The 23,529-nt window shown below is 43.2% G+C and overlaps 1 protein-coding gene across 1 annotated transcript in view; it reads left to right on the top strand.

The window, feature by feature from the left end:
- LOC126187476 (probable 3',5'-cyclic phosphodiesterase pde-5) overlaps positions 1 to 23,529 on the top strand; it is a 759,019-nt gene that overhangs the window by 440,672 nt on the left and 294,818 nt on the right. The window contains exon 3 of the mRNA XM_049928583.1: positions 22,937 to 23,092. Coding sequence (XP_049784540.1) covers positions 22,937 to 23,092 — 156 coding nt within the window. The remainder of the gene's footprint in view (positions 1 to 22,936; positions 23,093 to 23,529) is intronic.

Below are 23,529 nucleotides of genomic sequence, written 5' to 3'. Positions count from 1 at the left end.
AATGCCGAATGGTAGTTGTGCTACAGGCATGGACTTTTTATTTCGGAAATAATTAAGAAAATCAATATTCCGAGATAAATATAGTCAATAATGTGCCGAGAATACAAATTCGAGGCATTACCTCTCGTCACGGACAACTCAGTGGCCGACAGCCTTCGTGTGAGGTCCGAAAGTAGCGGAGTTTGCGTGCTAACAGACGAGCAACACTACGTGAAACAAACAGCAGAAATGAATGTAGGATGTACGAGGAATTTGTCTGTCAGGACAGTGCTGCGAAATTTTGTGTTAATGAGCTATGGCAGGTGACGATCGACGCGAGTGCCTTTGCTAACAGCACGACATCGCCTGCATGGCCCTCCCTGGGCTGGTGGCCATATCGGTTGGACCCTAGACGTCAGTAAAACTATGGTCTGGTCACATGAGTGCAGATTTCAGTCGGTAATAGCTGACGGTGGGGTTCGAGGGTGGTGCAGACCGCACGAAGCGATGGACCTAAGTGTGTTTATATGAAATGGAATGGATCCTTTGGTCGAACAGAACCGATCATTGACTGGAAATGACTATTTCAGCTGCTTAGAGACCATTTTCAGTCATTCATGGACTTCATGTTCCCACACAACGATGCACCATGTCACTGGGCCACAACAGTTCGCGACTAGTTTGAAGAACATTCTGGTCAGTTCTAGCGAATGGTTTGGCCACTTAGAGTGCCCGACATAAATTCCATCGAGCAGTTATGGGATATAATCCACAGGTTAGTTAGTGTACAAATCCTGCACCGGCAACACTATCGCAATTATGGACGGCTATAGAGATAGCTTGGCTCAGTATTTCTGCAGGGGACTTTCAACGGCTTGTCGAGTCCATGCCACGTCAAACTGCTGTACTACGCCGGGCAAAAGGAGGTCCGACACGATACAGGAGGTATCCCGAGACTTTTGTCACTTCAGTGTATTTACAGTCATTAATTGATGTTCAATAATATGCCTTAATTTTTCTTATAATAGTCCGCCGCTCGTGGTTTCGCGGTAGCGTTCTCGCTTCCCGAGCACGGTTTCCCGGGTTCGATTCCCGGCGGGGTCAGGGATTTTCACCTGCCTCGAGATGACTGGGTGTTTGTGTTGTCCTCATCATTTCATCATCATCCAGGAAAGTGGCGAAATTGGACTGAGCAAAGATTGGGTAATTGTACGGGCGCTGATAACCACGCAGTTGAGCGCCCCACAAACCAAACATCATCATCATCATCATTTCTTTTAATAGAACTCATTCTAGTAATTAGTGTATCATGTAAATTATTGAAATTTTGTATTTTTAGTACACCTGCAAACTTCTAAACAATTTTCTGGTCCATTCATTGTGAATCCAATAACGTAAATATGACTGAAGGACTGTCCCATGAAATACGTATCCCTGACACAGTAAGTGTGCGCAGGTTCTAGAGCAGCTGCGATTTGATACACCGCTTGCGTGAACTGGTACAGTGGCGCTTTTTGTTGTTTCTGTCTAACTTAGAGAGACCCGAGTTCAGAAAAACTTGGTAACAGCGTCACCAACGTATTTTAGAACAGTTTTCCGTAGCTGTGATGGACGGGCGCACTATGCAATAGCTGCAACAGCTACAAATTATTGTTTTTGCGGCAGAGACGTGATGCTGCTTAACAGCGAAACTGGCAGCTGCAGGGGCAAGTGCGGTGTGCACTCTTTCCGCTTATTCTGAACCCTTCCTCCACTCATGTCCTCGCCGTAGAACTCAGTTCTCAATAGTTTAGAGTCTAGTGCCTTCTACCTGCGCCCGCGTGTGTCAAATCGAACCCGGCAAACTTCGGAATCGAATGTTACAGCCAGAAAACCTGTCTGACAGCTATTTGTTTGTTTGCCGGCCGAAGTGGCCGTGCGGTTAAAGGCGCTGCAGTCTGGAACCGCAAGACCGCTACGGTCGCAGGTTCGAATCCTGCCTGGGGCATGGATGTTTGTGCTGTCCTTAGGTTAGTTAGTTTTAACTAGTTCTAAGTTCTAGGGGACTAATGACCTCAGCAGTTGAGTCCCATAGTGCTCAGAGCCATTTCAGCTATTTGTTTGTTACCAACGCTCACTTGGACACGACGTCGTTAACGCCATCAGCCGATAGCGCATTACAATAAAAATCTTACATCCGGACTTCGTTTGAACAACGTATTATATCTGGGAAGTCTTATCTTAAGATAATGTTTAAAAACCATGCAGTGAAATGAAAATGATAGTTCCGTTCTTGAACCTTTCCATGTTTAATGTATTCTGGTGTTTGTTATTAGGTACGAGTATGGAAAATACTCTATTACCACTCACTGTTAATTATAATATTATTCTAGTTTTGATTGCGGTAACATTTAAGCATTCATTAGCTCTGCGTGGTAGTTTCAACCTCGGTACAGGTGAGAAAATACGGGTCTTCTGTTCCCCACAGCTAACATCGACAAACGTGCCAGCACAAGCAGTGTACGCACGGCGGCTGTCCTGTCACATGTTACTAAATTGTTGAGATGAGAGAGGATCGGGAACGAAGATAGGGCAGGAACAGGGAGAGGGTATTTTATTTACAAGTTTGAGGAAGAGAAAAAACAACAAAAGTAACAGCCATTGTTAGTTATTCTTGCTTCACAGTGGTTGTTGACGTAAGAATAACCGAAATTTCATGTCCGTGGAATCATTTGAAGCATAATAGTATGCTTTGTACGATATTTTTTCTAATGCCTACCTCCAAAAAACAATTTTATTGCAGTGTCCAGAGTAGCTTACGCACTTATCCCAGTCTTCCGCAGTAACATTACCAACGCTTCCCTCAAGTAGAAATTTGCGTGTAGCATTTGTGGCCGGCAGTCCAATTCCGGGGAGTTCAGACACTGGGTGCAAGTCGCTTTTAATTTGACGCCACTTCGGCGACTTGCGTGTCGATCATGAGCAGAGGAAATCCCCAATCAGGCCAGGAATCGGTGCCGCGCTCCTGTGATCTCAGTCAAGAATGCGAACCACAATTTGCTCACTCCCTCAAGTATATTTTGTACATCATTGTTCTGAACGTGCAGTTTCTGGACGCGACTTTTCCCTTCATTAGCAATGGGAAGCGTAAATCTCACAACCCAGTTGCCTATTTCTGCTTCGAGGCAATCAAGCTCTAACGGTTTGTAATGCTGTTTCTGGTACCTGACGTCCTTCACCACCGTCGTCTTCATATGCAGCTCAAATTACAACAGTTTTCCCTTCTAGCCACTAGCAGGTCCTTCCATCTTTGAGGTGGAACCTAGAATTTTCTTTTTTTATTTGAACGATAACTTGTGTTATCTACGACCGTTACACATGTTTTGTATGAGCTAAGAAGAGCGTACGCAACTAACACAAGTAAAGGACAAACACGTAATTAATAAAGGAACAACTTAACAGTGGCAGTTTAAAATAAGTAGTGCATGGTTCTGTTTCATACTTTAGTGGCCAAATTGTTCCCAGTACATAGCAGCTAAATGAGCACTGCGTTGCGACTTGACAGCAGTTTGACAAGACCGCTGTACTGCTGCGGATGAGTGGATACACTGTTCAGATTCCGTTATGACGAGTACTTTGAATACAGTACTGTAACATACAGTACTACAGTGAACATTTCTAAGAATTGTACGTCAGCGTCAGGTGCACAACAAGAGCCGATACCGCTGGTCAGGCTGACAATAGTAATCTGAAGCTTATTCAATGACAGCAACTGTCTAGGAACATTTGAGATACTCCGTAGCGTCATGTACACAATACCATAGCGAGGTGTATTCACAACACACTGGAACTACTTATATGCTGCGGCCGTTCTTATAACAAGGCCGCACAACGGTGGCGTCCAGTAACTTCGAGGAGCGTCCACTGAAATCCTCTTGGATTGGCGCAGCCACTGAGGCTGCGTTGGCTTTATAGCATCTTTGCCATTGTCGACTTCATACTTTGAGTTGCGGTACTCGATGACACTGCAACCTCCCCCTCCCCCTCTTTCCACCCTCAACTTCCCCCCAAATCCCCTCGCCCCCAAAACCTCCGCACGTTGCTGTATGCGGGAGATGAGAGCGACTGCGGGGAGGAGGACGGAATGCCGACGGGGTTGCAGGAGTAGGAGCTGATATCGAAGTCGGCGATATACTTCCGCCCGCAACAAAGCATTGACCCCGGCAACTCAAAGCCGATCACACGTTGCACACAAGCGTCCACAGAGGCATACATCGACGCTGGAGCAGATGGGACGTCTAAGATGGTGACGGGAACCTCCAAGGCGCCCGGGCGGGTGACTGGACGCAACTCTTCCGCTGGCTGAGGCGAGGGCTGCCATACCGATCGCGACACTGGCCGATTTCCATAGGAGTCTCCGGCAGGGGACGCGGGAGGAGGCGACTGTGACACGGCTGCCATATACTCTGGCGACGAACTAGATCTGCGATTAAAAGGGGGGCAGCAGAACAAAGAAGACGAAGTTGACTTTGGGTGCCGCCGGTGCAGCGTCGTCGGAGTAGGTGGACATGGAAAGAACTTCAGATATTACACCGCTCCCGCCCCCCTCCCCATCTGCGGGCCTTTCCAAACATTCTAAAGTAAACTGATTTTTGATGCTGAAACCTGGATTAGTGTGACAGACAGTGGATCTTCGGAGGCAGATGCATGAAATACAGTAAAGTTCGATGTCGGTGTTGGGCGTAACTGTGATGAAATTTGGTGCCAATGTGGCGTCATTAACCCACTTTACACGGCACATGATCTTCTGAGGTCTGGCCATTTTCCGCATGTGTCAGTACCTTGCTGCTTGAAGCGTCGTCGTGTTCGAGGGTGTTACTCTTTCGGACCATTACAGAGGAAGGTTGTTTAGCACCTTCGAGCCAACTTTCAAACCTCTGTGTAGTAATGAGAAAGAATTGCGGGGTTTCGAAAAAGTGGTTCTTTAATTCTGTTGCGCAGTGTAGTTGTCTGCTGCTGCCGTTCTCATAACTAGTGTGCGTGGCTCTGGATCATGGGAACTCAGAAGAGTGTGGCCTGAGGCCCGCTCATATTGGCTGCGCCGTTGAGGTGCACTGGCTTACAGCATCTTTGCAGTTGTCGACTTCTAGTTTTGAATTGCGATATTCGACGACACCGCAACACAACTCTCTTCTAAGCCACATAATAAATCTATAAACCATTATTTAAAAAGATAACTATTCATCTCCTCGTGAAAATAGAACTGATGGCTGTAAGCTCTGCAGTTTTCTTAAAGCCGTATTCCAGTTACCAAGCATGATAAACAATAAGTTTATTTCTTTTAGCACTTTCAAGCGGCAGTCGCTATCCTACCAGATGTGCTTACTGGAATGATTGCGATTGGGCCAGGTCTCATCGAAATAAATAATAACGCAATATCTGGTCTTACCGTTAGAAAGCATCTCCTACCATTGCATTTTCTGCATCTTAATCCTAAGTCTACATATCTTTGATGTTGCATTCTGCAGTTCTGCAACACAAGGATTCGTCCTTTTTTGGGATAGTCAAGGTCGTGAAGAGATTTTTACACCGTGTAGAGATTCATACACCTTATATAATATTTCCTTCATTTGGGTCAATGTTTCTTGTAACTGAGTCATCTCGACTCGAAAGCAATGCACGAAAATAAGCATTTTAAATCAAAGCTGTCTTTGCACACGACAATGCTTGCATAGAGGACGAACCCATAACAGAACGAGTGCAGTGAGTGACAAAGCCGTACTAGAAGCATCGTGAAAGTGCCACAGTGTTGCTGTGTAAATCCTGTCAGAAACGGGCCCCTGAGTTGTAGTTTGCTTCGTATGATGCTGTGGCAGAAGTGACACCGTGCAGAAGTCACGGACAAGCTGGACAGTGCCAAAGCTGCTCATACGCAGCTACGAACGATGGGACCACGAAGGCTAAAATAACTGATAATCTCCCAGCTGCCAGTTTCACTGTTCCTGTGTCTAACGTTTCACAGGTGGCAGTGGACGATTTTTTTCAAAGCAGTCAAGGAATATGATCTGTTCTTCTGTTATGCACTATCAGTGAGGTAAGAAATAACCGCATTATTATTTTATGCCGTAAAAAATAGGGCACAATGACTTTGAGTGTGCAGCAATGCAGTGTACGGAGTAAAACATAAAAATCACATAATAGTACATTCATTGCTAATCATCGATGTACATGCTTTTTTATATGCTTGCTGACAGCTTCTTCTTCTGTCACTCCAAGGTCAGGTCTAACACCTGTTCGGGTTTCACTATCTTTTCTTCGGTCTTCCCACAATTCTCTTGCCCCGCGGTTTACATTGAGGACTATTTTTGTTCATTTTCAGCAAATATTTAGAAAAGTCATTATATATCTCGCAATTTTGTAATTTATTTTCGCTGTCTTGTATGGCAACTTGGCCAACCGCGAACAACATCGGGTTGATATGTTTATTTCACCGGTATTTGAACCTGATAATGTTCTACGTCTTTTCCAGTCTCTGATCGTGTCATCTACATTGATATTTAATAATCTCAGTTACTTGCAATAGCCATGTTTTACTCCTTGATTTGTTTATATTTCAGGTGTTATCTCTTTATCTATGTCAATTCCTGTTCCGTTGTTCAGATAAAGCTTTTTTTCGTTACTGTCCACAGCTTATTTCTGTGAATTCTTTATAGTACACAAATGCTAAGCAAGTTTTCAGATTAAATTCTCGTGTCGGTTATATTGCGCTGATAACCACGCAGTTGAGCGCCCCACAAACCAACGAACCAATCGGTTATATTATCTGTTCAGTGCTAAAACATCGTTTACAAATGATCTTCCCTCTCGGAATCCCACTTGTTCTGCCATTAAAATAACATCAAGATATTTGCAAGCCATTCATTTCTTATTTTGCTCTTGATTTCGCAACCATTATTCGTAATATTTACATCCCTATAATTATACGAATTACTTCTTTCGCATTCTTAATTCTAGGAAAATTCCTCCATGTTTAATCCACTCGGAATTTATTCCATCTACTCCTGATCAGTATCGCTTATTCATTTTCTTAAACTATCTTCAATTCCATCAGATCTACATAATCTATTACTTGCAGTTTTTCCTTATAATCTACGTCTTTGATTTCTGTGTAGTACCACAGTCCTCATAATGCGTAATGCAGTCAGATTTTGGCATTTCGTTTAGATGCACGATCTCTCTTCTTTGCTTAGGTGTTTCATTAATCTGTATTCTCTTCCTTGTCTGCCATGGATACCATGTTCAACTATGCTTATAAACGGGTCCCATGCTGTCCTATGTACTGATCTTACTATCGCTTTTACTTCATTTCTTTCCCGATGGAATTGCTCTTTACCTTCTAATGATTTCTTCTGTAAGTATTCATTATATGCTTTCTGTTAATCATTTATGGTTTTTTGCATCTCTTCGTTGCAAATTTTTAAACCTGTTTTCCCATTTGTTCCGTGTGTTTCACCATTCTTAGTTTATGTCGTCATTTGCTATTTCATTGATCAGTTGTTACAGATGCAACTTAAATCATTTTTATATTGGTTTCATCTTTATTTTTAATTTTATTTTTTGGTTTTTCCGTCTTTACTATAGCTGTAGTTTTTATTTTTCGAGATAGTGGTCTGTGTTTGCATTTCTACCTCTACATAGTCGAATGTCTACTATCTGTGGATCTACCTTTTGGTTAATTTATTATTACATAATCTCTTAGTGAACAGAAAGCTCGAGCATCTGATCTTTGTAAATGTTTTTCTTCTTAAAGAAGATCTTTGTTACCTTCAATTCGTTAAATTTTATGAATCCCTTAGTTCTTCTCCATTCTCTTTTATAGTACCTTCCCCATTAGTAACTATTAAGTTTGCAGTTGGCACTTTTCCAATTCTAGCATTTAAATATCCTGCTAAAATTACATGGTCTTTATTATTTGTTTTATTTAAATGTTTCCGAAGTTCTTCATAATATGCGTCTGTTTCTTCAGTCTTCCCTTCCTCTGATGCAAAAGTTCTACTACGGTTAGACGTCTCCCATCGAATTCTAATCTTTCCCTTAAGAGGCATTCATTTAGGAAGAATACTCAGTTACTTTATTCATCTATTTCCTATCTATTAAAACTGCTATTCCACGACGTGCTCATTTTCTTTTCATCACTCCACTGTAAAGCATGATGTAGTCCCTCAAATATTTTCTGCCCCAAAGTTTCTTCTTGGTTACTGTGAACACGGCAATATATACTTTATATTCTTTGACAATTCTCTTTACTTCAGTTTCATTTGGTCCTCGTCCCTGTACATTTCTTTACCACATTTAATATGTCCGTTAATCTTTTTCCATGTCCTTATTCATGCCTGGTCGTTTACTGTATCCAACCTTGTTGTGAGACTCTACACGAGGCTTCTGAGAGTACCAGCCGACAGCAAAACCCCATCCAGGAGAGTCTGGTGATTTTTATTCGAGGTTTTCTTGCTCTAGATTTTCTTCTTGTAGACTGAATAAAAGTGCCTTCATTTATAGTGTGGATAATTACAAACAGTACATAGAACGCCCGTAGGAAGTGGAGGAGAAGAGAATGCGTGATGATGTTGATCATGATGGTGATGATGATAATCAGTTTGCGGAGCGCTTAAGTACTTGGTTATCAGCGGCCGTACAAAATCCCAATCTTTTGCACAGTCCAGTCTCGCGACTTTCCCGAATGGTGATGAGGTGATGAGGGGAACATAAACACCCAGTCCCCAGACGGAGAAAACTCCCGATCAGGTCGGGAATCGAACCTAGGACCCCGTGATTCAGGGGCAGCAAGGCCAGCCACTAGAACACGAGCTACGAACTAACTGTCTGATACCTTGATAGAAGAGGAAAAGTGGAGTCGGTATACAAGACATTAGAGTCAGAGTTTAACAGAGCTTTAGAAGATTTGCGATCAAATAAGGTAGAAGTCAAAGATAACATTCCTTCAGAATTTCTAAACTCGTTCGGGATAATGTGAGCCAAACGACCAAGTTGGTGTGTAGAATCTATGGATATTGGGACATACTATCAGGCTTGTGAAAAAATATCATCCGTCATAACCCAGAAGATAGCAATGTCAGAAAATGTGAAAACTATCGCACTATCAATTTAACATCTGATCATACGAGTTGCTAAGAAGAATATTATACAGAAGAATGAAAACGGAATTTGAGGATCTGTTACATGACGATCAGTTTGGTTTTCAAAAATTTAAAGGCATGAGAAATGCAGTTCCGGCTTAGCTCTTAATAATGGAAGCAAGACTTAAAAAAATCAAGACACATTGATAGGATATATCGAACTAGAAACAGCGTTCGAGAATGTAAAATGGTGCAACATGTTCAAAATGGAATGAACAGTCTAGTGAGTATAAATATGAACTGAGGGTAAACTCAAGGGATATGAAAGTAATGAGGAGTAGCAGAAATGAGATTAGCTATAAACTTCACATCAGAATTGATAGTCACAAGTGTAAGAAGTGAAGAAGTTTTGCTACCTTGGAAGCAAAATAACACTTGATAGACGAAGCAAAGAGGATAATACAAGAAGCAGACTAGTACAGGTAAAGAGGGCATTCCTAGCCGGAATGAGCCGAAAAGCATCGAATATAGGTCTCAATTTGAGAATGAAATTTCTGAGAATATACGTTTGGAGCACATCATTGTGTAGAAGTGGAGAAACTCGAAAAGAAGAGTCCGAGCGTTTGAGATGTGGTGTTATGGAACGACGTTGAATTTTAAGTGGGCTAATAAGGCAAGAAAAGTGGAAGTTCTTCGTCGATTCAGCGAGGACAGGAACCCTTGGAAAGAACAGTAAGAAGGGACAGGACGATGGCACATGTATTAGGAAACCTCCGTGGTAGTAGAGGTAATTGTTGAAAGGAAAATGCTACGTCATTTCCTTTTTTGAACTGAAATTTCCTTAACCTTTAATGTAAAGGCAGTGGAAGGACTTAATCCATGCAGTGAATATTTCATTTCTACATATTTATTTGCATCATAGATAAATCATTAAGAGAATTACAATCATAAATCAGATAATAATTTCTTTAAGAAACGCCATTCAGGCAAACTTTACAAACTGCTTGTTATATAAAACCACAAGCGAATTAATCTCTTTGCAAACATTTAAAAAACTGGCACTCGGGCCAAGTAAATCATTTAAAATAAACTTTACATCAAATAACCAGGAAGTCAATAATTATTTCCACGTAGATTGAAAACCGCCCCTCCCGGGCGAGATATTACCAAATAACTTTACAAGGATATAGACAGTTTAAAAATGGTCCAAATGGCTCTGAGCACTATGGGACATAACATCTGAGGTCATCAGTCCCATAGACTTGGAACTACTTAAACCTAACTAACCTAAGGACATCACACACATCCATACCCGAGGCAGGATTCGAAACTGCGACCGTAGCAGCAGCGCGGTTCCGGACTGAAGCGCCTGGAACTGCTCGGCCACAACGGCCAGCATAGACGGTTTGATCAATAATAACCCAGTTATTTCCCCATCAAAATTGACATATTGCACCGCAATTTTAGAAAACGGTTTCAATTAAGACACATTCTTCTAGAAATCCCTCAAAATTCTTAAGACAAATATTTAAAACATTTAACCAGGGTAACCTTGCAGAGCCACCACAAGTTTTAGAAAACCACACGGCAATCTTTAGACACGGAATATACGGGGCTATTACAAATGATTGAAGCGATTTCATAAATTCACTGTAGCTCCATTCATTGACGTATGGTCACGACACACTACAGATACGTAGAAAAACTCATAAAGTTTTGTTCGGCTGAAGCCGCACTTCAGGTTTCTGCCGCCAGAGCGCTCGAGAGCGCAGTGAGACAAACTGGCGACAGGAGCCGAGAAAGCGTATGTCGTGCTTGAAATGCACTCACATCAGTCAGTCATAACAGTGCAACAACACTTCAGAACGAAGTTCAACAAAGATCCACCAACTGCTAACTCCATTCGGCGATGGTATGCGCAGTTTAAAGCTTCTGGATGCCTCTGTAAGGGGAAATCAACGGGTCGGCCTGCAGTGAGCGAAGAAACGGTTGAACGCGTGCGGGCAAGTTTCACGCGCAGCCCGCGGAAGTCGACAAATAAAGAAAGCAGGGAGCTAAACGTACCACAGCCGATGGTTTGGAAAATCTTACGGAAAAGGCTAAAGCAGAAGCCTTACCGTTTACAATTGCTACAAGCCCTGACACCCGATGACAAAGTCAAACGCTTTGAATTTTCGGCGCGGTTGCAACAGCTCATGGAAGAGGATTTGTTCAGTGCGAAACTTGTTTTCAGTGATGAAGCAACATTTTTTCTTAATGGTGAAGTGAACAGACACAATGTGCGAATCTGGGCGGTACAGAATCCTCACGCATTCGTGCAGCAAATTCGCAATTCACCAAAAGTTAACGTGTTTTGTGCAATCTCATGGTTTAAAGTTTACGGCCCCTTTTTCTTCTGCGAAAAAAACGTTACAGGACACGTGTATCTGGACATGCTGGAAAATTGGCTCATGCGACAACTGGAGATCGACAGCGCCGACTTCATCTTTCAACAGGATGGTGCTCCACCGCACTTCCATTTCTTAAACAGGAGATTGGAAAACCGATGGATCGGTCGTGGTGGAGATTATGATCGGCAATTCATGTCATGGCCTCCACGCTCTCCCGACTTAACCCCATGCGATTTCTTTCTGTGGGGTTATGTGAAAGATTCAGTGTTTAAACCTCCTCTACCAAGAAACGTACCAGAACTGCGAGCTCGCATCAACGATGCTTTCGAACTCATTGATGGGGACATGCTGCGCCGAGTGTGGGAGGAACTTGATTATCGGCTTGATGTCTACCGAATCACTAAAGGGGCTCATATCGAACATTTGTGAATGCCTAAAAAAACTTTTTGAGTTTTTGTATGTGTGTGCAAAGCATTGTGAAAATATCTCAAATAATAAAGTTATTGTAGAGCTGTGAAATCGCTTCAATCATTTGTAATAACCCTGTAGATCGTTCGGTAAGGCTGCCCACACGTATCAATGTTTCAGACACTTGCAAGCTGAAGTAAGAACAATACTATTAAGGAGCGAAGAACACACTTAATAAGATGCGTGAAATATCACATCACAGTCCTTGCAACGCTTTGCTACCTCAAGAGCAATCTTCATTATATTTCAAAAGTGATTCAAATGGCTCTGAGTACTATGGGACTTGACATCTTAGGTCATCAGTCCCCTAGAACTTAGAACTACTTAAACCTAACTAACCTAAGGACATCACACACATCCATGCCCGAGGCAGGATTCGAACCTGCGACCGTAGCAGTCCCGCGGTTCCGGAGTTAAGCGCCTAGAACCGCACGGCCACTGCGGCCGACTTCATTATATTTCACTAATCGTTGGTAGGACTTGAATAACTTAACTTGATGCCAGCTGCTGGATCGATGTGGCGGAGACAACAGACGTTGCTTAGTCCGATAGTAACAACGTGTTCCTTCATGGAAGCGAGCACATGCATAGCTTCACGAGGTTGCCAAGAAGTCACAGCGCCGGCCAGCGGTTACTGACCCCAGTACGATCAAGCGCTAACTGCAGCCCGTGCTCAGGCACACCGTGCTCGCTGTCGTCTCTCCGTCTCGCTAATACGAGCTCTTCCGCGTGCCGTGCCCAACGTTGCTGCGTCCCTTTCCACTCGGCACTGCCCCCTATATCCTGAGCCGGCCCAGGCTCCAAAGACAAACTTCTGCCAGAGGGAATCGATAGTAGCCAACCAAAGATAGCCCTGGCACCAGACCCGCCCGGCTCAGAAAACATGTGTGTGGGAGAAGAGAGACACTGGAATAAATCCAACAAATAATTTAGGGCATAGGGCGCAAGTGTTACTCTGAGATGAAGAAGTTAGCAGAGGAGAGACATTCCTGGCGAGCTGCATCACACCAGTCATAAGACAGCTTTTTGCATACAAAATATGTGTCTCTGGGACAGAGATTCTTTGAGTAATGGTCTATTGTTCGAAGTGAAGTGGGCTTCATGAATCCTGTGGCTAGCTTACAGGTTTCGTTAAGGCTTATGTCGATCTCCTTTGCGTGCCCCGATCTAGACCAGACAGGGCACGTGTACTCAGATACAGAAAAGCAAAGTGCTAAAGCGGTGGTTCTAAGCACAGTAGGGTTGACGCCCCATTTACTGACAGTTATTTTTCTAGGGTATTTTTCCTTGCAGCTACCCTATTTTGGGATTTTTCGCAGCTGTGTTTGTAAGTGAGGGACCAGTCAAGTACAGCGTAGACTCATTCCAGTTACCATGCAGCTTTCTATTTGATAGAGTCGTGTGTTGCTGAAAAGCGGCGCTCTGATATCCAAATCGTCAGCATAGAGAAAATATCTAGTATCTTTCGATATTGACTGATAGTTCATTGAACAGGATGGGGCCAGCACACTTTCCTGAGCTACGCCGTTTCCTCCAGCGACTTTTTTCCCTTTTAGGGCGACGTAGAATTGTCGGTTCTGCAGCAACGATTCTATAATTATTACTAGTTGATGGTCCCTCGTAATATTATAGATTTTGAGTAATAGTTTTTGGTGGTTTACTACATCGTCGATGGCCAAGTCTGTTATTAATTTATTTTCACATCCCTCCTGTATATGCTTCGTGAGTCCCAATATCTGGCCAGTACAAGATTTACCTGTCCTGAAGGCAGCTTGCTGAGGGACTGACTTAGAATCAATTAAGCTATTGATTCGATTAAAGTTCAGCCTTTAATGCAGTTTGAAGAGTGGCACTGAAGGAATATGGCCCGATAGTTCTTTCGTCAATCAGGCTGTTTACCTGTTTTTTCAGTGCTTTTATCTTGAAATTTTAGGACTGAAAAAGAGGTCATAATCAGAAATATAGTATGGATTGTAGAAACGTCATTATACAATATTAAAACACTCTCTGTGAAATGATAACGTAGTTCACTCGAAATGAATGTATAGGTCATCGGGTATAGCTATTTTCATTTGAAGAGTACGAGAAATATTATTTGTGACTTATTAACACAGTCATTTCATGTGGTATTACATGAACGCAAATATTATCTTCAGCAAAGTGGAGGCACTTACGTTTTAAGAAAAGCAATTTGTTCTTGAGTTATATCTCATCATCACTTAAGGGCAATCCCTTTTACTGCAGTCAGAGTCACTGTAATGCCTTTTCCAGAACTATATATACATGAGAGAGAGGCAACAAAATTCAGTCTTAACAGAAAATGTATTTCTTTCTTTCAGTCTGCAGTTTGTTTTGCCAATCAAGTCGTTTCCATTTTGTGACTGCGTATTTAACTCTGACAGGTATTTCACTGCAAGAAAAGGAATAAAATAACATTTTGTGCAAGAGTGATGTGCAGAACAGAAAAACAGCTTCCACCAGAGCTATACACCAATGCCATGTTTTGCTGCTTCCAATACCGAAGCCCAATCCCAGCGAACGGAGTGGCCTGCAGTATGCGAGTGATAAATTTGGGCGGCAGGAAATTTCTCGAGGATAAGGCCGTCACGGGGTGAACGGGACAGCTGGTAATAAAGCGGCGAGATAGCTGTGGCACTCTCGCTGTGTTTTGGGGTCACACGTCCCGTGCTATCGACCCCTGGGCACGTGTGCCGATGCCGGGCCCCGTGCAACCAAGGTGCGGCCACGCCACTGTGCTCTGCACGGCGTGGGACCACGCCACTACAGTACGCCTTGCAACGCGGGCAGCGGATACGCCTGCGGCGGCACTAGCCGCTGCCTCACCACAAAGCCCTGCACGCGCCTGCTGTGTGCGAGAGAGAGCACGAATACACTTCGCAAATGTCAGCGAAAGTTGCCGAAGATGACCGATGCTGCCTCAGAGCGAGTGAACGCTAGTCAATGGCCACGCGGATGTCACGCGCTTGCCCCCAGCCACGCGGATATCATGTTCTCGTGCTCTGCGCATAGTCTACAGGCTAAGAGTTCTCGGTAAGAGGCACCAGTGTTAGACAAAATTTCTTTGAATAACGAATGACGAATACAAATAAATACTATCACCCAGTATTTGTGAAAAACAGGAATATTTATTTGAAACATTACTCATTTACACCATTAAAAACTTTTATTCGTCACCTCCGAATAAAAGGCATTATAAAGATTATATCTACCAAAGTTTTCGTATATGTGTGTGTGTGTGTGTGTGTGTGTGTTTGTGTGTGTGTGTGTGTGTGTGGGCGAGAGAGAGAGAGAGAGAGAGAGAGAGAGAGAGAGAGAGAGAGAGTTAATGTGCTTGTTACTCGATCACTCTGAAAGGGCTGGACATATATGGATGCACTTTCGAATGGTGATAGCTTATACCCTGAATTAATTTTTACTTTAATAGTTAACAAAAAAATGGCTCTGAGCACTATGGGACTTAACTTCTGAAGTCATCAGTTCCCTAGAACTTACAACTACTTAAACTTAACTAACCCAAGGACATCACACACATCCATGCCCAAGGCAGGATTCGAACCTGCGACCGTAGCGGTCGTGCGGTTGCAGACTGTAGCGCCTAGAACCGCTCGAACACCCCCGCCGGCTAATAATTAACTGCCTCAGTTGCACCGTTTGCCTAGAATTTACCTAGGTTTCAGTCAGGATAACCCAACCTTCTTCAGAATAACAGTAACTACCGTTTGTCCATAGTGGACATCGTCAAGCTAAAACTACAAATCCATAAATTATCGTCAGACTGTAAAAACTTATCTGGAACTGCCTCAGCCCCACTTCACAACGGTGATGCGGCAGCCATGAGTGCTGCACTGGAACTCAGCAACTGTATAATTATTAATTTTAATTTTAATAATCAACAGCCTCAGTTGCACCGTTTACCTAGAATTTACCTAGGTTTCAGTCGGGATAATACTGTTGCTGACAAGGCCGCGAAATGTTGAAGAAATGCAAACCCTGAATTAAGACAAAGACTACATTACTTAAACCCACCTATCAAAGAGCTGTGAGTGAAAAAATATGTAGCTTAAAATGCGTAAATACTCATACTTTTTCCATCCAGTATTTGAGAATGAGAGCATGTTGTTAACTTGCAACAAATTTTACATGTAATATCAAACTTCTTAATATGAAACTTTTTGTCATTGAAGACCCCCATAGCACAATGAAAGGGAAAGAAGTTTATCACTTATTACATTTACGTTGTTCATGCAGTAAAACTGCCACATGAATAATGACGTTTTAATTCATTACTGCTGTACTATTAACTGTTTTCACAACACATTTTGCAAACATTATTCATATATACCACTCAACACCTGAAAAGACGTACCATTGTTCGACGTCATTAACACTGACCTGCGTGAAAATGAAACTACAGGGCGAAATTCCCTAGAGATATGGATGAAATATACATGAAAAAATGTTAAATACATGTGAAACATATTTGACATATGTGCACGCAGGCAAAGCCACAGGTAAAAAGCTCACCCTAAATCCCTGGAACGGTTTCAGCGAAATCTATTATACATATTAGTTACGATCTGAGGAAATATAATGCTAGGTTAAGGACCACCAGCTTCCTATAGGGATGCGGACGATACCGTTGAGAGTGAAGTGAGAAAGAGGAGATGGTCAGACAGAGAAGCAGAAGGAGAAGAAGCTAAATTTGAAATAGAGTGACATTTGTTGCTCCAGTTCTTTGTCATTTGCTAAACAAACGTATGTTTTGTTGCTTTTAAATTAGTTTTCGGAATAACTCTTTTTTCAAAGAGCTCATCAGGACGTTTATTTGATTTTCGAACTTCTGTCATTGAGATACACTTTAAAAAATACAGGGGGCGACAAAAGTATGGTAACACCAAAAACAGAATACATTACCATGACTGGTAAGGTACAGGAAACCCGACGCCATTTGAAACAGGTTCCAGTCATCCCAGAATGATTAAATAATGGTCCTATATGATTTTCGAGGGAATCTTATATCATGTACCCGACGAAGTGGTGACAGTTTCAAGTAATGATGATGGCAATGGATAGCGATCATGAATCCTTCTCTTCAAAGTAGACCACAAAGGCGCATTAACATTGAGATCTGGGGACCGTCGGGGTTAGGTCAGATGCGGAAATTTATCCTCATGTCCTTAGAACCAGTCCTGGACAATGCGTGCTATCATTCTGTCGTGTTGGAGCACAGCATGACCATTGGGGGACAAACATTGTGCCATGCAATGGACCTGATCAGTCAAAATGGTCACTTAAACTTTGGCAGTAAAGCGACCTAGCATAGTAGACATGGGGCCCATGGAATACCATGTTATGGCCACTCATGGAATACCATGATATGGCCACTCAAATCATCGTCGAATGGCCGTAATGTTTCACTCTTGAGATGTAAGCTTCGCTAGAACTTCGAAACAGTGTGAAACAAGACTCATCTGACCAAACTCCATTTTTCCAGTGGTCCACAGTCCAAGCTTTATGGTTTCGGCGACACGTTTTTCTGTCACAGGCATTTGCGTCATTGATGAGTGGTTTTGCAATTCCATCCCACCTTTCAATTCCCTAGTTTTGGAGCTTCATTCATGTTGTTTTGGCGCTGACAGGATTCGCGTGACCAATGTGCAATTGTGCAGTAACTTTACCAGCAGTCGACCTCTTATTTTTTGTCACAATCCTCTCCAACAACCACTCAACACACACTTTCGTTCGCGTAGTGACTTTGCGCATGAAGTTCTTTCGCTTTCGGTGTATGCGGTATAAATCTTTAATATGGTGTCTCTTGAAACACCAAACATTTCGGCTATTTTGATTATAGAAGCACTTGCCTTACGAGCACCCACCTTTTTCCTACCTTCGAATTCGTTTACCTCGGACATAATACGCTTACGGCTACACAGAACATTGCTATGACCACGACTGACACTTGCAATGTATTGACAACATGCCACAGGTGCGGTTCGTGATCAAATACAACAGTCCTACCTGCTGTCCTTGCTAGCGTCTGCATTTGCAGTTTCCAGTCACATTAATGTGATCGCCCATGTTCGACGTCAACTTGCAATTATCTCTCACTGGTGACAGGTGGCAGCACTAGCAGTGGAGAGTGTATAAAGCAAGTCTTGGGGACGTGGAAAACAGTGCAGTCGTTGTCGTAATGAGGAAACGAGGTGATTTGTCCGACGTTCAGTAAGGCATGATCATTGGCTTTCGGCCCAATGGGGGAAGCATTTCCGAAACGGCGAAGTCTGTAAGCATCCCACTGTGGTTAAAGTCTCCCGTACGCAGCAAAATGGCGCTATCCAAAACCACCGTCGAGGCGATTATGGTGCACCACGGGGCATAGATGACAGAGATGAAGCATGGCGGCAGATATTTGTTCGGGCGAGTAGACGTGCAGCTGCTGAGCAACGACTGCCCAGATAAGCCAAGGGGTTACTAGCAGTGTCTGCCCAAAGGCCATTCAGCAAACTTGCTGCATATGGGCCTCCGCAACAAGCGCCTGACTAATGCACCCATGCTGTCTGCTGCTCATCGGAAACGAAAGCTAGAATCTGTACGCTAATTCCGTGACTGGACGTCCACTAAGTGACGACAGATGGCTGCTTCAGATTAATCATGTTTTATGCTTCGTCAGACGGATGGGCGTTGACGTGTTCAGCGTGAAACGTCTGAAAGCAAACAAGATGGGAGCGTTATGGTCTCGGAAAGGTTTTCATGGTATTTGATGGTCTAGTCATTCTACAAAAGTATGCATCTATCCTTGGGAACCAAGTCCGCCCCTACATGCGTTATGTTTTCCTTCAGCGTCTACCAGCAGGATAATGCAACATGTCACATAGCCCGCAGTGTACGTGCGTGGTTCGAAGAGCGCCAGGATAAGTTTATCGTACTGATCTGCTCACCAAACTCTCGAATTTAAACCCAATAGACAATCTGTGGGACCACCTCGATCAGGCTGTTCGCGCGGTGGTTTCCCGAGCGAGAAATACAGCACAGCTGGACTCGGCTATGAGGTAGGCAAGGCTACACATCCCTGTCGGTACCTTCCAGAACCTCAATGACTGTCTACCTGCACGTGTCGTAGCAGTCCGCACTGCAAAAGGTGGTTATTCAGGCTCTTGGCAAATGGTCACATTAGTAATGAGTGGACAGTGTATGTTCAAGCATGCATTCCTCGCGGTGTTTCCATGTCTTTGTCCAGTCCCCGTACGTTCTACATCTTCAGCGAATCTATCAGAGTTTTATATATTTCTAATCAGAATCCTCTTCGACAAAAATTGAGAACTCACAAATTACACTCTAGTTGTGGCAAATAACTTCGTTGTGATTGCACGTTAGATTCGTCCCCCAAGATAGGTTCAAAATAAATTTTATTTTTTAAGTTTTCTTTAATTTTTCTTTTACTGTTACACATCGTGTTCGGAAAGTCCCGTGACATACCTCTATGACTTCTAGAGGGGAGTGAGTACGTAATATTCTGAATAGAAACCCCTGTCCAGAAACGTACCGTTTCCGTTCTACGACGGTTTCAATTCTCGTGTTTAGCTCATTCACTTCTGCTTGAGGAAGTTAATTAGACCCGACTCAGTACAGTTGTAAGCTAACATTTCTAAAGGAAACATAACGAAACAACCATTTATCACTCTAGCACATTTGTTTGTATTAACGTTTAAACACCACGTATTTACATTATTCCGAAACGAAGAAGAAGCCAGTACATTGTACGTGCAGAACAGTACACATGCATTACACGAGCCGCCAACGTTGTTACGCGCATTCCACCTGCTGTCTCTTCAGTTCCTAGTGCAGTGTCCGGAACTCGTGCCAAGATAGCTTCCTCTGTGCCTACAGGAGTCTCATAAATTAAACATTGCATAAATTAAACATTGCATGCCATCTTGTCTACGTTTCTGCATACTAGGACAAGCAACTCTGGGACTTTCCTCTTCCCCTCAGAAGAGGTGGACGCATTACACGTCTGAACTGAAACAGTCGGAGAACGGAAACGGTACTTCCACGGACGTAGATTTCCATTCAGAATATTATGTACTCACTCCCCTCTTCAAGTCCTAGAAGTTTGTAACGGGAATTTCGGAACATTCTGTATTTCTTTAGTTTATTGTAAGCCTCTTTGTTGACGGACAACAATAAAGGTGAACTATTTGTTTTTGAATCGTGAATACGACGTTTCAACAGTAATTGCTGGTGGTGTAGAAAGGCCAAAAAAGCCTTCCAATTGTCTCTTTACATTTTCTTGATAAGAAAGTTGCCAATGTGCTGCAATATTATGAACTTTTTTTCTGTACTCAAACCCAGTGTCTCTTCTGAAACTTTTCAAACTCAGAGCTCTGTGTAGTTGCATTGACGCATATCGGATCAAAAAACCCGTCTTCTAACGGAAAGTTTACTCAGAGTTAGCCCTAAACACTTACGGATAACTTTTGACGTCCATCAGCATTCCACAAAGGTATTAGAGGACTTTGGATTTAAAGGGTGGTGATGTTAATCTTAGCAGTCACGGAGTCCACTTATTATTTAGCACTACAAACATGAACTAATTGCATAATTATATCAACAAGACACCCATATTCGATAATGGTAGCACTTTTAGTGCAGTTGGGGAAGGTGTTGCACGTTATGAGTGTCTGTTGGCTACATTCTCACCTTTGGCTGATTACGTAGAGTATTTGCGCATGTTAGCATTTGGAGAGGGAAATACCGGCAAGTGCAGAGTTAGTTGAAGTGGACCGTGGCGGTAGAAAAACTGCTAACGACCTCGACCCATAGAGTATTTTTACGTTTCATTTGTTACACTAAAAAGCAAGTAAAACCATGCTCAACCGGTACGTTGGTCTGAACATTCCATTGCTTAATGGTGGTAAATGTAAATGAGCGTTTGGCGTAATTGGCCGGGAGGCCCCTTACGGGGCAGGTCCGGCCGCCTGCGCGCCGGATGGGGATGAAAATGAGCGGAGAAAATCCCCGACCCAGCCGGCACCGAACCCGGGCCCGCGTAGGACGGCAATCCGTCACGCTGGCCACTTTTTTTTTTTTTTTTAGTGGCCAGTTCTAGAAAATGTGATTCTTGAAGTGTTCAATAATTGTACTTCACTGTGTTTCATTTCGTATCTCCAACATATCTAGCGTAATATTGTAGTTATCGATAGGCTAAATCTAAATGTCGTATGACTAGGGCCTCCCGTCGGATAGACCGTTCGCTGGGAGGAAGTCTTTCGATTTGACGCCACTTCGGCGACTTGCATGTCGATGGAGAGGGAATGATGAAGATTAGAACAACACAACACCCAGTCCCTGAGCGGAGAAAATCTCCGGCCCAGCCGGGAATCGAACCTGGGCCCTTAGGATTGACATTCTTTTGCGCTGATCACTTTTTTTTTTCATTATATTACCTTTCGCGGGCAAGTGTTCTACCAACTTTTCATGGACGGGAGTCTCACTCGCTTACCACTTTCTTTTTTTATTTTTTTTATTTTTCATTTTTTTTATTTTAAGGAACAAATAATTGCCAGCGTTTGGGTTTGAACCGGCGACTTAAACACAGTAGCCAGGGTGCTAAGGAAATTTTTTTTTATGCTCTCACCACTTTTTTGCCACTCAGCTATCGGGGCGGACGCTTAATGGTGGTGGGCCCTTGACTTCTATCCACCTCTGAACCGACTTACATAGCCAGTTAGAGGGGGACCAACAGTTCAACATGTACACTGAAACGCGACGCTACTTGTCTCGGAACTTTTCTGGTTGTTACAGATCAGAGAAGCGATAAGTAACAAAAATAAATAAATCGGAGGACCAACGGGAATCAAACCCCAATCTGTCAGCTTTGTAGTCTGCAACTTAAGTACTGATCCACTGAGGCATGCTTCTGAATCTGAATAAACCACTAATAAGTTATTTATCAAACAGAAACTGCACTAAGAAAAGGAAACAGAGACTAGTTATAGAATTCTGAAACAAATAAAATACGGTGGCTATCTACATTACTCCTTATTTAACTCAAGAACAAGTTATACACGAAATAATTCGTTACTAACTTTTCGCAGCTTTGATAACAATGCTCTCCATTGTCATCAGTTGAAAGGCTGCCTTCAACTTCAAAAAAATGGCTCTGAGCACTATGGGACTCAACTGCTGAGGTCATTAGTCCCCTAGAACTTAGAACTACTTAAACCTAACTAACCTAAGTACATCACACACATCCATGCCCGAGGCAGGATTCGAACCTGCGACCGTAGCGGCCGCGCGGTTCCAGACTGTAGCGCCTTTAACCGCTTGGCCACCACGGCCGGCAATAGCCCAGTCAACAGCGACTAAAAGAGATCGAATACTCTGTATACTCTAGAAACTTGTGTCGTACAAAAGGACTTTTCTTTTCATTGCATGTAAGAGTACGCACCGAACGCAACGTATTGTTACATTTCACTTTACATCTCTATAACGTTGGGTACTTGAACGAGCACACAACGTTTGAGGATGAATATTTTCAATGGAAAATATTACAGTCCTCAGTGTGATGCGACCAGACTACAGCAGAGCGTATTCGTGATAACGCACTCAGAACGGCTCACCTAGAAGAAACTCATTAACTTGCATTGCATAAAAATTTTGTATCTTGTGACAGCATCATGATGTAATGAAGGCTGCCTGCAGTAGTAGCCGAGGTATCGGTAGCTTCATCGCATCATGACGCAATCAGGACCCAAAAGAATTACGCTGAAATGGACTCTGGCTGCGAAAGCCTTGCAGTTTGGTGTATTGCTGCTCGAGATAATAATGGTCATTACCGGTACTGCTCAACTGATGCTTCCATTCTGTTTATTTTAAGCAAGCTAAAATTTCGAAATTTTGTCTGTAGCTTGGCCTCTTATATACGTTCTCAGCATGGTCCCCCACTGGTTTGTGTTCCAGAGGTCAGCGCCGAGCAGGTGTCGGCTTTCCTGCGGACGCACTCGGACTTCCTGGAGCGCTACGTGCTGGAGGAGGTGGAGCTGGAGCAGCTGGAACGCTGGATGATCCGCAGCACGCAGCGCGCCAAGGCGAGGGCCGACCCCTCCAACCAGGCCAGTGAGTACTCCCCCTCCTGTCATCGGTACCTGCCCACTGCTTTACTAATACTAGCCTGTGCCACTTGATTGGTAACCGACACATGTCCCTGAATACAATTTCACACAATCCTAATAACAAAGAAATTCGATATACAAATGAAAAAGAGGCAGTAAATCGTGTTCGTCATTTGATGGCTAATTACACGCAAATTACTAAAACCAATGTGACCTCTTAGTTGATTGTTATGTAAAATAAATAGTTCATAATGGAAGGAATCTACGAGTCCATGTAGATTACCGTCTTCGTCAAACACTTTTCTTCGAGTGCAGTGACAGATTAACCACAGATTTGTTTCCATCAAGTTTCGTATTCGGCAGGAGGGCAGTTAAAAATCCACGTCCAGCCACACAGATTTAGTTTTTCCGTGATTTCCCCTAATCGTTTAAAACGAATGC

The sequence above is a fragment of the Schistocerca cancellata genome, chromosome 1, assembly GCF_023864275.1.
Source record: "Schistocerca cancellata isolate TAMUIC-IGC-003103 chromosome 1, iqSchCanc2.1, whole genome shotgun sequence".
NCBI lineage: Eukaryota > Metazoa > Arthropoda > Insecta > Orthoptera > Acrididae > Schistocerca > Schistocerca cancellata.
This window is presented reverse-complemented; position numbering and strand designations above follow the sequence as displayed.